The 16,473-nt window shown below is 36.5% G+C and overlaps 1 protein-coding gene across 3 annotated transcripts; it reads left to right on the top strand.

The window, feature by feature from the left end:
- Window positions 1-333: 333 nt before the first annotated feature.
- DPY30 (dpy-30 histone methyltransferase complex regulatory subunit) lies at window positions 334-8,853 on the top strand. 3 transcript variants are annotated; one of them, XM_023736394.1, is made up of 5 exons: window positions 334-568; window positions 668-739; window positions 832-879; window positions 6,290-6,432; window positions 8,476-8,853. In XM_023736394.1, the coding sequence occupies exons 2-5, from the start codon at window positions 704-706 to the stop codon at window positions 8,546-8,548; spliced, it is 300 nt and encodes a 99-aa protein (XP_023592162.1). In that variant the 5' UTR covers window positions 334-568; window positions 668-703; the 3' UTR covers window positions 8,549-8,853. The 3 variants fall into 3 exon arrangements, with proteins under 3 accessions (XP_023592162.1, XP_004369635.1, XP_023592169.1); XM_004369578.2 differs by having other exon boundaries at window positions 334-437; XM_023736401.1 differs by lacking the exon at window positions 8,476-8,853 and adding an exon at window positions 7,074-8,469 and having other exon boundaries at window positions 334-437.
- The last annotated feature ends 7,620 nt before the right edge of the window (window positions 8,854-16,473 follow it).

Raw genomic sequence — 16,473 nt, forward strand, 5'->3', positions numbered from 1 at the left:
ACTTCAGAGTAAAACACTGACATTCTTTTGTGAATTGGTCAGCCTCTGCCACCGATTTTCTGGTGAGAACCACTGGGTGAGTGGTTTCGGTTCCACAAGGAAGAGCTTCAGCAGAAGCTTTCACGCAGCACCAAGGCTGGCCCAGTCGAACCCTGCAGCTGGGCTGCTCACGAGGTCTGCAGCTGGGGTTGTGGTCCCACTTGGTCGGTAGGTTGAGGAACGAGTCCCTTTCGCAGCCTCTGGTTGGAAAACTCTGAGCACCGCTGAGAGTAACACAGGCTCTGCACCCGCAGGGATTCTTCCCCACCCAGGCCTGCGAGGGAGCTCTGCGCAGGCGCGGCAGTTGTGCGACATCCGTCACTTACGGCCGGAGCGGTTCGTGCTGGGGAGTTGGTGGCGCGGTGCAGGGCTTTTAGGAACAAGCGGCTCGGGCGCGGGTAATCAGTTCCCCTTACTCCTTTCTTTACTAATTCCAGGTACCTGGGACTAACCGCGGAGCTTCCGGACCTGATGCGTGAACCCGGTCGTAGACTATCCCACCCTGCTCCTCTACTGCTCGTTCGCCCAGGTGGGGGTGAGGGGCGGGGTCGGGGGCTGGCTGGACTCCATCCTGGAGTCTTCGTGTTGAAATCTCCCGAGTAACTCACACCTCTTCTTGTTCTCCAAGACTGTTTTCCCGGGACTGTGGCTTGCAGGGTCCACCATGGAGCCAGAACAGATGCTGGAAGGACAGACGCAGGTACAAGGAGGCCCTGGGTTCAGGGTGGCGGAGTGCGGGGATGCAGCGAAAAAGGGGGTTAATGTGTCTGTGACCCGTGTTTTGTTTTCTAGGTTGCAGAAAATCCTCACTCTGAGTACGGTCTCACAGATAACGTCGAGGTAACTCGCTTAGTTCCTTTGCCGCATCTGCGTCTCTAAAGAGCTGGTGAAAACTTCGTATCTTTTTTTACTAGGTTTGCTTTGCAAAAGGAAAATTTTATTATGATCTGAATAGTATCAAATTATGGGTAGCTTGTTTTGTTAGCAGTACTAATACTCCGTGGTGTCCAGACGTAGAAATTAGTTTTGAGCTAAGATTTTAACTTTTAAAGTGATGATAAGAAACACATTACTCAGAGAGTCTATCAGGATCGTTTTACTTGGTGGCTATTGATGCATCTGTTGGGATATTGCTATGTAAAAACTGCGCATATTAAGAAACCTGTTTGGTCTTTGTAGTGTACTGGTGACGTCAGCAACATTTAGTCTTTACTTCTTTGCAGAGTTTAGTAGTAGGTGCCCTTGGAAGCTGTAATACACATAGTAGACCCTGTTTTTGCCTTACATGGTTCAGTCTGAATTGAGGGAGTACATATGAAAAACATACAAAAGAAAAGTGTACTTTTTATAGAGCTTTTTCATTTAAGTGCTAAGAGCGTATTGTCTAAAAATAGAAGGTATTCTTTAAATAGATGAATAAATACTGGAACAAATGAATTAACCAGAGCTATGTGGAGTTAGGAAAGTAGCAGTTTCTTGGAAGAAAAAATTTTTTACTAAAAAAAAAAAAAAGACATTAACGATGATTAAGTTTGAATAAATGAGAGCAGAACATTTCCAAGTGGAGTAACAATATGTACTAATAGCTGCTAACATTTATTCAACTCTTTTACTGTGTGCCAGCTGCTGTAAGTAATTTGCATGGATTTCAGCGGTGTAAGGCTTAGAGAAGAGCTTGTCTAAGGTCACCAGGCAGTAAGTGGGGAGGTGTATTTTTAATCTAGTCTGGTTGACTTATTTGAAGTAGGGTTAAGTAGATTGTTGATCTTGACTAACTCCTAAAGTTTACCGGAATGACTATACTGTGCCTGTAAAATTGCTGGAAATATTTATTGGCTTGCTATCAGTATTAAGAGAATCTGTCTCTTCATAGTGCAGTTTTTAATTGAAGTGATACGCAGAATCAGGTGAATATACTGTACATTATTTTGTGTTACAGTCATGTAAGAGTTTTTTTTTAAGGCATCGGCACGGTCTTTTTTTTTTTTTTTTTTTATGGTGCCTGTATATGAAGGCAGAGCTGAGATACCCTAGAGCAGTGATACCCAAATGTTGTTTCCCAGACTCTCAGACCAATTTCGACTGGTCCATGGTAAAATGAGAAAACATAAGGACAGTGGAGTAAGATTTTGGTAATGGTAAACCAACTTTTTTTTTTTTTTTTTTTTTGGTCATTCAGTGATTGGCCTTCCGTTCTTTTATAGTTTTAAAATGACTTTTTATAAATTAGTGGTGGTAGTAAAATAGTAATTATGTTTTTGATTTGTTTTTAAATTTTTGTTTGGCAAAATAAAAAGTTAACAATTCTATGTTAGTCCCTTAATTCATCATATTTTATTTTTGATTTACTTGTTTGCATAGCTGAAAAGTCTGGGAACCACTACTCTATGGTGATTGCTGCTGCTGCTTTTTTTTTCCCCCCCTTTTTCTTTTTTTTTGATGATTCCATTTTGTTTCCTTTATTGGCTTGTAAGTTTTTTTTAGGGGGTTGCTTTGGGGTTTATAATATACATCTGTAACTTATCACAGTTTACTTTCAACTAATATATCTCCATATATAGTATACAAACCTTACAACAATATTCTTTTATTTCTCTCTTCTAGTCATTGTACTATCATTATCGTGTATTTTACCTCTACATATATTATAAACCCCATGATTAACTTTTTTTTCTTTAGACAGCAGTTACCTTGGTTTTTTAATTGTAGTGAAAATACACATAACAAAACATTCACAAATTCAGTTTCTACACGTATAATTCAGTGACATTGATTACACTCTTCATGTTGCACAACTCCTATCCCTGTCTTTGTCTTAATTGTTCTGCCACCATTAACATAAACTCAGTGCCCCCTAAGCAAGAACTCCCTCTTTCTCCCCTCCTTGCCACCCTTGGTAACCATTAATAAGCTTTGGTTTTTATATATTTTGCCTATTTTATATATGTGAGCTCATACAGTGTTTGTCCTTTTGTGACTGACTGACGTCGCTCAGCATAATGTTTTCAAGGTTCATTCGTGTTGTGGCATGTATTGGGACTTCTTTTCTCTTCATGGCTGAATAATAGTTCTTTGCATGTATGTACCGTATCTGTTGATGGTCACTTAGGTTGTTTCCACCTTTTGGCTATTGTGAAAAGTGCTGCAGTGAACTTTGGTGTACAGGTTTCTGTTTGTGTTCCGTAGTTACCATTAAAAGAGATTTAAACAGTAAGAAAAAGGAGTATTTCATATGTAACCATGTATTTACCATTTCTGGGGCTCCTCATTCTTTTGTGTAGATCCAGATTTCCATCTGGTATCATCTTCCTTCTGCCTGAAGGACTTCCTTTAACATTTCTTTTAGTGCAGGTCTGCTGGTGATGAATTCTTTCAGCTTTTAATTGTCTGAAAGAGTCATTATTTTGCTTTTGTTCTTTGAAAGATATTTTTGCCTATTGTAGATGTTGCTCCTAGCTGACACTGTTTCTGATGAGAAGTCTAATATCATTCTTATTTTCTTCTCTATGTGTATGTGTTTTGCTGCTTTTAAGATTTTCTTTTTATCACTAGTTCTAAGTAATTTGATCATAATGTGTCTTGGTGTAGTTTTTTTTTAAATTTTTTTTTTTGTGCTCGTGATTCATTGAGCTTCTTGGACCTGTGAGTTTAGAGTTTTTATCAAATTTGGAAAAATTTCAGTCATTATTTCTTCAAATATTTTGTTAGATTAATTTCCTCACGCTTTCCTTTATCTTCTTGAACATATAGAATATATTTATAATAACTATCTTAATGGCCATGTCTGTTCTATCATCTGTATCATTTCTACATCTGTTTCTGTGGATTCATTTTTCTCCTCATTAAGGGTAGTTATTTTCCTGCTTTTTGCCTGCTGGATGATTTTTTATTGGATGCTGGGCATTTTCCACTCATGAGTGGTGGGAATATGCACTATTCCCAGCCTTGTGTGAGCTTCAAGAATTGTTCTGCCTGCTGCTTTAAGGTGTTTTTCTCCCGTGGCCATGGGTGGTTGCCTCACACACGTGCACTGATAAGTGTTCACCTGAAGACTGAAAGGCGATGTCATTAGTCTCTGTTTGTGCAACTCTCTCCTATCCATGCAGCTCTCCTTTCTGGCCCTCTATCCTGCAAATTCTGCGAGTTGATTCCAACTCATAGCAACCCTATAGGACAGAGTAGAACTGCTCCATAGGGTTTCTTAGGAGTGACTGGTGGATTCAAACTGCCGACTTTTTGGTTAGCAGCCGAGCTCTTAACCACTGCGCCATGAGGGTTCCTACTGTACTTGTCTTATTCTCCTTGTATTCTCAACTCTGTTCCAACTCAGGAAGACTGCTGGATGTGCTTGGTGTCTCTCCCTGTGCCATGTCCTGTAACTCTCCAGCAGTAAGCTGGGGCAATCAATCACAGAGCCCACTTCTTCTTTTCTCTTAGTGATCACCGTTCTGCACAGTTTATCAGTTCTTTTTTGTTTGTGGTAGTTTGGATCCTTTTAGATTAAGTTAGGATTTTGACTTAACTAAAATTAAGCCTAGCATTTGGCACGTAGTAAGTATTCAGTAAATGTTTGAGTGAAGTAAATGAGAGGATTTAGTTAAGGAGTTTATTATAAATATTATAGGACCTGTAGGAGTTGCTTACCATTGCTGTTTCTTATTGGAGGCATTGGAAGGTCACGTAACTGACTACTTTTTATTGTATAAAAGTACTGTGATAGGAAATTTGAAAATAAATTCTGGGATTTTGGAGTTTGTCTCCTTTAAGATTAAATTGTGAGCATATTGGATTTTGACCTAGGGATCTAGGAGAAAACACATTCAAAATAATATGGTATCTTTCAGAAATATCAAGTTGTACTGTCTTTTCCACAGTGGAAAGCTGAATTTCACAAAGTCTCCACTAGAATTTCAGAAATGAGAATGCGGTATGGATACCATTTGTTCAGATTTATTGATGAACAATTAATTTCTCAATCCAGGACAAAATAAATAGTTATTTTATAGATTAAATAGACTTTATAGAAAAGTTATTATCTAATTAAGTTCTAGAATTAGATTGAAAAATCATGGGCATAACTAGAAAACTTGCCTGGTATATTTTTGGGAATTATCTTTGGAAACCATGGTGTATATGTTGAAGATGCGCAATTTAAATTTTTTCTCACTTTTTACAGAATTAGCCTAGGAAAGTGTCTTTTTCTCTGTTGACTTTTATATACAGCTTGAGTATGACTGAAGCAAAAGCTTCTTTAAATGAAAGTACTCCTAAGAATACTGTTTTTGTTTTGTCTTTTATATAGCCACTTCTTCCTGAATTTCTAAAATGACAGATTTTCAAAGGAAGGCAAAAATTTTCAATGAAGTAGTTTATTATGCTATGGTTGTTAGATGAATCTATGTGAAATGCTTAAAATTTGCGGGTGGTTAGTAGTAGAAGGTGTAAGTCATTTTACTAAACTTCATTCATTCAAATATCACATTAATGATATTTTTCATGATTTTCCCCATTTTTTGGCATTATTTATTTAACTTTTTTTTCTTTAAATGTATTAATCTTTTAAAATCATGGATTCATTTACTTCAAAAAGAAGCATAAATGGAAAATCATTCTCATTGTGATAAATAAGAGGTTAACCACTAAAATAAAAACAATGAATACAAAACAATGGTAGTAAATTTTAGTTAGATTCTATTGCCATGGAAGGCTCTGAGCCTGAAGCCTGCTGTCTTTGTTAAGAAGGGAGTTTAGCAAGTGTTACAGAGGTATTAAAGACATAGTCACACCATACTAAGACTTTATCCTTGACGTTAATTGTGAGAGAAGGATTGAAATAGGCCTAGCTTTCTCATTAAGTGATTCATTGCTACTTAATATTATGTCCAGGTATTGTGGAATATACTCTAAGAAAAAGAAAAGAAAAGGGGCTTGTATTTACTTCTAAAATGATGAAAGGTAAGGGAGAAGGAATAGGATCTGGAGATATGACATAAAAACAGTGAAATATTATTGTGCCTAAGAGAGAAGCTTGAATGCAAAGTTTAAAGATGGGTCTGAATTTGTTCTTTTGGCAAGGAGGTTTGCAGTCCAGTACGAGCTTTCTAGTCATTGATTTGCTTTCTCTACGAGTGTCATATTTCCATTAGTTTGTTTTTATTTATTTTATTGTGTATTAGTCCATTGATTTTTATTTAGCACTCAAAATAATCTAGTCACTTCGGATATTCACGCATTGTTTTTAATTCACTAGAGGATAGTAGAAAATGAGAAGATTAATGCAGAAAAGTCATCAAAACAGAAGGTGGATCTCCAGTCTTTGCCAACTCGTGCCTACCTGGATCAGACAGTTGTACCTATCTTATTACAGGGACTTGCTGTGCTTGCAAAGGAGAGGTAAGATAATAGTATCTGCAAATGGAGTTACCATAGAAAGCAAAATAATTGAAACATCATTGGTTATGTATGTTATTTTTTTACTGTATAAACAATTTGTGGATATTAAATATTTTCTTTTAAAAAGAAATCAGCCATAATCTTATAAGTCAGATATTTTCATTTTTTTCTACTGGTCTTAAGTCATAAGCAGATTTGTAAAGATTCATAATCATGGCATACATGTAATTTTGTATCTCCCTTTATTTAATATTACAACAAAACTTTTCTTGCATTTCTCCATTGTCTTTGTGATTATGATTTAAATTGTAGTAATACCATTTTTCCATTGTTGAACATTTAAATCCAATTTCTTTTGTTATTATAGGGCACCAGGCAGTTTATTTTCATGCCTCTAACTTTGCCTTTGTTTAAAATTACTTTCTTATGATAGATTCCTCAGAATTAGCTTACTAGTTTAAACAACATGGCTGTTTTCATGGTGTTTGACATATAATGTCGTATTTCTGTCCAGAAGTTTGTCCTTAAAATTCTCCCAATATTACCATAGCCTCAGTGGCATTGAGTATTATAAATTTTTTTGCCAAGTTATTTTAATTTATACACCATTATTTCTCTTTTCTCTACATGTTTCTCCCCAGTAATTCTCACCTAAGTTCTTTCTGTGTAAGTAAATCCAACAAGACAATTTTTTTGTAAATTAGGTTAATCAACATTTATTAGGTGCATATCATGTTTTATTCAAAGGATAATAATGAACATTGTAGCAAACTGACAGATTGATAAAGAAGTTGTTGATGGAAATACGTCTCGTCTTACAGTAAGAGTTATTGATCTAGAATATATTAATTTTTTTATGTAAAAATTACATCAATAGACAATAAATATTTGTTTTTGATGTTGTATTTATAAAATAGGATTTGTTTATGTCTGCCAGGTATATCTTGGCTGTACTACCAATAACTAAAATCTGGGCATCTTTTTTCTTCCTGATTCTGTTTATTTTCTTCTTCTAAAGAAGGCTAATGTATTAGAAATAGTAAATATTAAAATAGTAAGTATTACTTTAAGTGCTGAAAGAAAAAAATTTGAAGAAATTTTTTAGTAACATGCTGTTAGTAAATGCAGTTTTTAAAGTGAAGAATCTAGAAAAATAATTTGTTCAAGTTAACTCTAAATATTATGTGAAAAATGTCTCTATGTAGATGGCTTAAAGGACTGTTTAAAGTGATAAGGTAATGTTTTATCAATTTTCAATGTACCTTTTCATAGTGAAGTCTAAAGTAGATCTTTTCCCCAACTTTTTGTCTTTGGACTTGTTTTCTCAGCAAGAATAATTTATATAAAAGTGATAGATACGAAATAATACGTTTTAATTTTGTAAATACGTTTAGCTTCTCAGGTGTACTGTGTGGTAGCATCATTAGAATTATTGTTGGTTTAAATTATTTGAAGAAAGATATATGTGACTTTTTAAAAAGAAACAACAACTTTTTCAAATGAGTGTTGCTTCCTTTGATGAGGCACTTGGGGAGTTCATCTATATGTGTCAGTGATGTGACAGCCATTCTCGTATATTGTTTTTTGTACTTTTATTGAAAGATAATATATATACAGAAAATTATGCAAATCATAAGTGTACAGCTTGATGATATTTCACAAAGCAAACATGCCCTGTAACCTATACTCAGATTAAGAAACTGAACATTGCCAGCACCCCAGAAGCCTCCTTTGTGACCCCCTTCAAGTTGTTATTCCTCCAGACTAATCATCATCCCATTGTCAGTACATTTGTGAAACTTGGGTTATAGAATTGAGTTTATAACCAGGCTTAAGTCTTACAAAAATTTCAGTTTCTTAGAGCTATATTGCTGGCTAACTTGCTTGCCTATCTTATTTACCTTAATATTTGCTACCAATGACCTTTAACTGTAAAATGAAAATTGATCTTAAAAAGATGTGTTTTAATTACATAACAATATGTTTAAGTTAACACATCTAGAATATAAATTTCTAAACTTTGAATTTCTTTTCCCTTTACAGACCACCAAACCCCATTGAATTTCTAGCATCATATCTTTTAAAAAACAAGACACAGTTTGAAGATCGAAACTGACTTACTGGGAAGAACAGAAAAATTGGTTTCTACTATAGATTTACATGATTAAGAGGCAGTTTTAATTGCCATGATTCCCACCCTGCCCCCGCCCTGCCGCCCTTTTTTTGGAAGTATAAGAACCTTCAGGACCATACAACTTAATTCTGGAGTTGCAGAAGAGAATATATTTACCTTATTTTGATTTAATCACAATACTTATTTAATGAGCATATTCTGTGCAGTTTTTTTCTCAGATTGTCCTTAACTTTAGTTTTTAAAATGACCTTCAAAATAAATAGTTAAAACGTCATTATTTTAAAGTAGTTTTTGTTCTGCATTTTGTATAGTTGAATTGCTTTCACAAATGACTTCTTGTGTCCTAGAATGCTGCAGAATTTTACAGGAGTGAAAATACAGCAGAGTCAAGTAAAATATGACGAATATCTAGCCATTTTTTCTCTGTTTTCTCCCTGGACTTCTCTGAGGGTGGGATCTGGGCATTTTTATTTTTTAACAAACATCACAGGTAACTCTAATGCACAATGAAGTTGGAGTACTGATATAAGCATTACAAAGGGTGTACAATATCCTCCAATCCTATCAACTTTTATACTAATAATAACTATCATTTTTTGCAACCCTACTATGTGTCAAGCATAGTACTATTATGCTTAAGTTATCTCTAATATAGCAACTCTGCAAAGTAGATATTATTCCCATTTTGCAGATGAGGAAACAGACTTGGAGAGGTTAAATGACTTGCTCAAGACCACACTGCTGGTAAGTGCTTGAATGGAAATTCAAACCCAGTTCTATTGAAGTGTTGCTGGTCGTTAAGTGAGAAGTACTTGCGCTGCTTAACTTCATTATTTCTCTTAGCAATGAAAAACAGCAGCCAGTCTCTTTTTTTGTTGGGGGGGGGTGGTAGAGTTTGCTGCCTTTGTCCCCTCCTAAGAAATCAAGATAACTCACAAGCTCAGGAAATGGAGAACATTATCTGAAGAGAGCCAGGCAGGAAAACCATTCATTAGAGGAGTGGTTCTCAACTGGGAGTCATTTTGCTCTGCCCACACCCCACATTTGGTGATGTCTAGAGACACTACTAGAGTGGGGTGAGTCCTACTGCCATCTAGTTGGTAGAGGCCAGAGATGCTGCTAAACTTGTTACAAGTGCACAGGACAGCTCTCCGCCCCAGTAATTATCCAGCTCAAAATGTCAGTAGTGCCAAGGTTGAGAAGCCCTGCGTTAGAAGCATACTAAAGACTTGTGTCTCCAAGCTAAAACGTTAGTGCCTTTGCAAAGTTAGAAATTAAGAATTTAATGCTGATGAGTTATGTCTTAGAGTTCTCTTTATGACAGTAAAAACTTATTTCAATAGGATTGATGCTTGGGGAGGTGATATGAATAGTTTTTATATTGTAGATCTATGTATCTGAATAGTAAAAACCTGGAAATATTGGGATCTCTTGTTTATATAAGGAGCCCTGGTGGCACATAGGTTAAGAGCTTGACTACTAACCAAGAGCTTGGTGGATCAAACCCATCCAGCTGCTCTGTGGGAGAAAGAACTGATGATTTGCTTCTGTAAAGATTATAGCATAGAAAACCCTATGGGGCAGCTCTGCTCTGTCACATGGGTCACTATGCGAAATTGACTTCATGGCACCTAACAACAACAACAACCTGTTGATATGGAAGTTTTCACAAGTGTTCTACCAAATTTATTTTAGTTAGTTTGACTATCTCATAAGTTAATCTATTCCAGTCTTTTTAGTGATATTTTAACATCTAAATAGGTACTAGGTAAGTAATCTTTTATTAATTATATAGACTATATAAGTATACATACCTATACATACACACATACCTGGTCCCTGAAAGCCTGATTCAATTTAGAGTCGAAGCTTGTGAATTTGTCAAAAACTTAAGGCATGCTGATACACACTTCTGGTTAAGGACCACTTAAAGAAAAAACAAAAAACCACTTGTGATTGAATTGATTCCGACTCACGGCAACCCTATGTGTGTCAGAGTAGAACTGCAATCTACAGGATTTGCAATGCTGTGACCTTTTGGAAGCAGATTGCCAGGCCTTCTTCCAAGGCGCCTCTGGGTGAGTTGGAACCACCAACCTTCATTATTTATAATTTTAGTTTTGGAGGTGTAAGTATGTGGTAATCTACTTAGTGCTGCTTTACTTCTGACGTTCTTTTGAACTATCTTCGACATAGGGCTTAAATTATACTCAGTCCTGAATTTGATAATTTTTGCAGTAAGGGCTGAGAACAGGCATGTCTTTTGCTGGCAGTCCACATGCCACTTACTGAGTATATACCATGTGCCAGGCACCATACTAAGTACGTGAATTGTCATTTAATCTTCACAACCATTTTTAGGTGAGGAAGCTGAGATTTGGTTAACTTACAGAGGTAGCAAATTAGGGACAGGGATTTAAACCCAGCCTGCTTGTGTAGAAAACCAGTTATCGAGTAGACTCTGACTCATGGTGACTCCATGTGTTTCAGAGTAGAACTATGCTCCATAGGGGTTTCTTTCTGTTTCTGTTGTTGAGAATATACACAGCAGAACATACACCAGTTCAACAGTTTCTACATGTGTGATTCATTGATTCTTCAAGTTGTGCAACCATTCTCACCCTCCTTTTTTGAAGTATTCCTCCCCATTAACATAAACTCACTGCTCCCTAAGTTTCCTATCTAATCTTTTGAGTTGCTTTTGTCAATTTGATCCCACCATAGGGTTTTCAATGGCTGATTTTTTGGAAGTAGATCTCCAGGCCTTTCTTCCAAGGTGCCCCTGCGTGAACTTAAACCTCTGACCTTTCAGTTAGCAGCCGAGCATATTAACTGTTTGCCCCATCCAAGAACTGCTTGTGTGGACACTCTGCCTAATGTAATATTACCTCTCAGGTGTTTGTAAAATATCAGTCTGTCCTTATGTGTTTATAGTAGAAGCCCTCTTACATGGCTGGTAATTGAAAAAATAAGTCAAAGTAGACAATTATATATGACACACATTGTAAACGGTTTTTTTTTTTTTTAAACTTAAAAGATATTTATGTAGGTAGTATTTTTATTTCAGTCTTTTTTTTGGGTATGTTTTCTTTGATTGGAATTCTGCATTGTCTTTCTTCCACATACCACACCTATATTGCATGGTCTACAAATTTCAGTTTCAGATTTTTTGAAAAGCGGAGCAAGATCTTAGACATTTAAGAATTTGTAGAATCCTAGATTGTTCTTGTGATTTTTTTTATTCAGTCTTCGGTCATCTTGTTTGCCTCTAATTTCACAATTGTTTTTATTGTCTTTCCAAAGCATTCAGCCTATTTTTTGTATAAACATCTTTTTCATTGGTTTACATAATATTTAATTGAATTATATAATGGCAGTACCTAGCTCAATTGGTATAAATAGGTTTGAGAACACAATTGACCCTTATTATCCAAAGCACACTGAGAGGAGAGAGCAGCAGTTGAGAGTTTCCTAGAAACTATACTAGCTTCAAGAGTTCAGCCTGCAGTGGGCATTTTTAGTGTATTTTACTGAGGCGCTTTCTCCAGTAAGGTGGTTAAAGGGAAGTCAGTTAAGAAAGCTTCTGCTATATTTTGGTGAGATATTTTATGTGTAGCTGGCGATTATAGAAACAATTTCTACCCTTTGACCACTTAATTTAATGGGGAAGATAAAGATATTGTTTAGCTATACAAATACACAAATGGAGTGAAGAGTACTATATTCAATTGAGTTCTTGAATTATGGTCGTGGGTGGGTTGGTGGTAGGACCAGTAGAGTAAATCAGAAATGCAGGTAGTCCCCGACTTATGACGGGGTTCTGTCCTCAACAACTTCATTGTAAGTTGGTTCTGATGTAAGTCGAATACCACGTCTTTTAGTTTTCATTGTTATTGCCTTTTATTATCAACATCTTTATAAATCCAGTCTTAATTTGTTTTTGAACATCTGTGAGTGAATATCTGAGAATGATAACGTCAGCAAATTACGTGCTGCAACATTGTATGTAGTAGTACATATTACTAACAATAAGATGTACCAAAAAAAAAAAAAAAGATGGTTACAAGTGCAGTTTGTTGTAATTTGCATACGTTGTAAGTTGGAGACTACCTGTAGATTCCTAGAGAAACTACAGACTTTGAATTCAAAAAGAGAGAAAAATAGTTTGGATAGAACTACCTAATTCTGATGATTCGATAAGAAGGATATTGAACCTTGTTTCAGTTTCATGTAGGTGAAGTGGGACTTTAAGATTGATAACTTCCTGTTAGAGACATGATAGAGAAGTTGTAGAGATAGCATAAAATACTGTAACCAGATATTTCCCTGGGCTGAATTCCAAAAAGGCATTACTAAATTGGAGATCGGACACATTATTAAACTGTAGAAATGAGATGAGATGAGAGAGCTGTAAGTGGCTATGACTGAGAATCTGCTTGTTTAAAAATCTCTAGATTTAAATCAGGAAAGAAGAAAAGCAATATAATAGCAGAAAATAGGTCACCAGAGATAAAAGTGGCAGTTGGTAGTGAAAAAAAATTGTCTTTTAAAAAAATTCTTGTCACCCTTTAACAAAAACTTTCTATTTTTGTCTCATTTCATTTCTGAGAATCCTAAATAATAATAATAATTGTATGTGAATATAAGTGTATGCAAATATATTATTCATTTTTATACAAATGGTAGCATACTTTACATATTGTTCTGCAGTTTGCTTTTTTTGAAGTTCTTTCCATATCGTGTACTTTTTAATGAGTCTAAATGGATATAACCTAATTTAGTAAGTCTCATGTTAATGGACAGTTTGGTTTGTTTCTAGTCTTTGGCTACTGCAGACTGCTGCAGTGAATATCCAACGTGCTGTTTCAGAGTATATGTACATTGATGTTGGGTTCTGGGACTACTGATGCCTGCTTATTTCTTGAAGGTGTACTTCATAAGAACTGTTTTTTTTTGAATTTTTAAATTTTTTTCCCCATACAAAAATTTATACATACATTGTTATATGACTCTAATTGCTCTCCGCATACTGTGACAGCACACTCCTTTCCATCCCTGACTCCCCATGTCCATTCAGCCAGCTCCTAACCCTCTCTGCCTTTCCATCTCACCTCCGGACAGAAGCTACGCTAAGAGGCACACTCCTCATGAGTATCACCTTATGTCCCACAGTCCAGTCCAATACCTTTTGAAGAGTTGGCCTCGGATTGTTTTAGTTCTGGGCTGATAGAGAATATAGGAGCCATGCTTTCCGGGGTTCTTCCAGTCTCAGTCAGACCACTAAGTCTGGTCTTCTTACTAGAATTTGAGTTCTGTACCCCATCAACTGCTGCCCAATCAGGGACTCTCTGTTGTGTTCCCTGTCAGGGTGGTCATTGGTGGTAGCCAGGCACCATCTAGGTCTGGTCTCAGGCTGATGAAGTCTTTCTGTCTCTTGGGCTAATACTTTCCTTGTGTCTTTGGTGTTCATTCTTCTTTACTCCAGGTGGTTGGGACCAGTTGATGCATCTTAGATGGCTGCCTGCAAGCCTTTAAGACCCCAGACGCCACTCACCAAAGTAGGATGCAGAACCTTTTCTTAATAAGCTTTGTTAAGCCGTTTGACCTGGATGTCCCCTGAAAGCATGGTCCCTACACCCCTACCCCTGCTACTCTGTCCCTCAAAGTGTTTGATTGTATTCAGCAAACTTATTAGTTTTGATTTAGTCCAGTTGTGCTGACTTCCCTTGTAGTGTGTACTGTCTTTCCCTTCACCTAATTCTTACCTACTGTCTAGTTAGTAAATAACCCTCACCCACCCTCCCCACCCTCCCCACCCTCGTAACCATCAAAGAATGTTTTCTTCTGTGTTTAAACCTTTTCTTGAGTTCTTAAAATAGTGGTCTTATGTAATATTTGTCCTGTGACTGACTAAATTCACTCAGCATAATAACCTCCAGCTTCGTCCATGTTACGTTTCACGGCTTCATCATTGTTCTTTATTGTTGCGTAGTATTCCATTGTGTGGATATACCATAATTTGTTTATCCTTTCTTCCGTTGATGGGCACCTAGGTTGTTACCATCTTTTTGCTATCGTGAACAGTACTGCAGTGAACATAGGTGTGCATATATCTATTCGTGTGATGGCTCTTCTCTAGGATATATTCCAAGGAGTGGGATTGCTGGATTGTATGGTACTTTTTAAGGAAGCACCAAATTGATTTCCAAAGTGGTTGTACCATTTTACTTTCCCACCAACAGTGTATAAGCGTTCCAGTCTCTCCACAACCTCTCTGACATTTATTATTTTGTGTTTTTTGGATTAATGCTAGCCTTGTTGGGGTGAGATGATATCTCATGTAGTTTTGATCTGCATTTCTCTAATGGCTAAGGATTGTGAGCATTTCTTCATGTGTCTGTTAGCCACCTTTGGCGAAGTACTTGTTCATATCATTTGCCCATTTTTTAATTGGGTTATTTGTCTTTTTGTTGTTGAGGTGTGGCAGTAGATTTTACAGATTAGACACTGATCAGATTTGTTGTAGCCAAAATTTTTTTCCCAGTCTGTAGGTTGTCTTTTTACTCTTTTTGTGAAGTGTTTTGATGAGCGTAAGTGTTTGATTTTTAGGAGCTCCCATTTATCTAGTCTTTCTTCTGGTGTCTTGTCATTGTTACTTATGGTTCTTATTGTGTATTAGGGCTCCTAGTGTTGTCCCTATTTTTTCTTCCATGATCTTTATCGTTTTTGATTTCATATTTAAGTCTTTGATCCATTTTGAGTTAGTTTTTGTGCATGGTGTGAGGCATGGGTCTTGTTTCAGTGTTTTGCAGATGGATATCCAGTTCTGCCAGCACTATTAGTTAAAGAGACTGTCTTTTCCCCAATTAATGGACTTTGGGCCTTTGTCAAATATCAGCTGCTCATAGGTGGATGAATTTAGGTCTGGATTCTCAGTTCTGTTCCACTGGTCTGTGTAGTCTTTTGTTGTACCAGTACCAGGCTGTTTTGACTACTGTGGCGGTATAAGAAGTTCTAAAAGCAGGTAGTGTGAAGCCTCCCACTTTGTTCTTCTTCTTGAGTAATGCTTTACAAATTCGGGGCCTCTTCCCTTTCCATATGAAGTTGGTGATTTGTTTCTCCATCTCATTAAAAAATGCCGATGGTATTTGGATTGGGATTGCATTGTATCTGTAGATCGCTTTTGGAAGAATTGACATTTTCACAGTGTTGAGTCTACCTATCCATGAGCAAGGTATGTTTTTCCACTTATGCAGGTCTGTCTTGGTTTCTTGCAGTAGTGTCTTCCAGTTTTCGTTGTATAGATCTTTTACGTCTCTGGTTAGATGTATACCTAAGTATTTTATCTTCTTGGGGCTATTGTAAATGATACTGATTTGGTGATTTCCTCTTTGAAGTTCTTTTTGTTGGTGTAGAGGAATCCAACTGTTTTTTGTATGTTTAGTTCGTATCCTGAAACTTTGCTGAAATCTTCTATTAGTTCCAGTAGTTTTCTTTTGGATTCTTTAGGGTTTTCTGTGTATAAAATCATACCATCTGCAAATAGATGGTATGCTTCTTCCCTACCAATTTGGATGCCCTTTATTTCTTTTTCTAGCCTAATTGCTCTGGCTAGGACCTCCAGCACGGTGTTGAGTAAGAGTGGTGATAAAGAGCATCCTTCTCTAGTTCCCCTTCTTAAAGGGAGTACTTTCAAAGTCTCTCCATTTAGGATGATGTTGGCTGTTGGCTATGTATAAATGCCGTTTTTTATACTGAGGGATTTCCCTTCTATTCCTATTTTGATGAGAGTTTTTATCATGAATGGGTGTTGGACTTTGTCGAATGCCTTTTCTGCATCGATTGATAAGATCGTGTGGTTCTTGTCTTTTGTTTTATTTATGTGATGGATTACATTGATTGTTTTT

The sequence above is a fragment of the Trichechus manatus genome, unplaced genomic scaffold, assembly GCF_000243295.1.
Source record: "Trichechus manatus latirostris isolate Lorelei unplaced genomic scaffold, TriManLat1.0 scaffold00005, whole genome shotgun sequence".
NCBI lineage: Eukaryota > Metazoa > Chordata > Mammalia > Sirenia > Trichechidae > Trichechus > Trichechus manatus.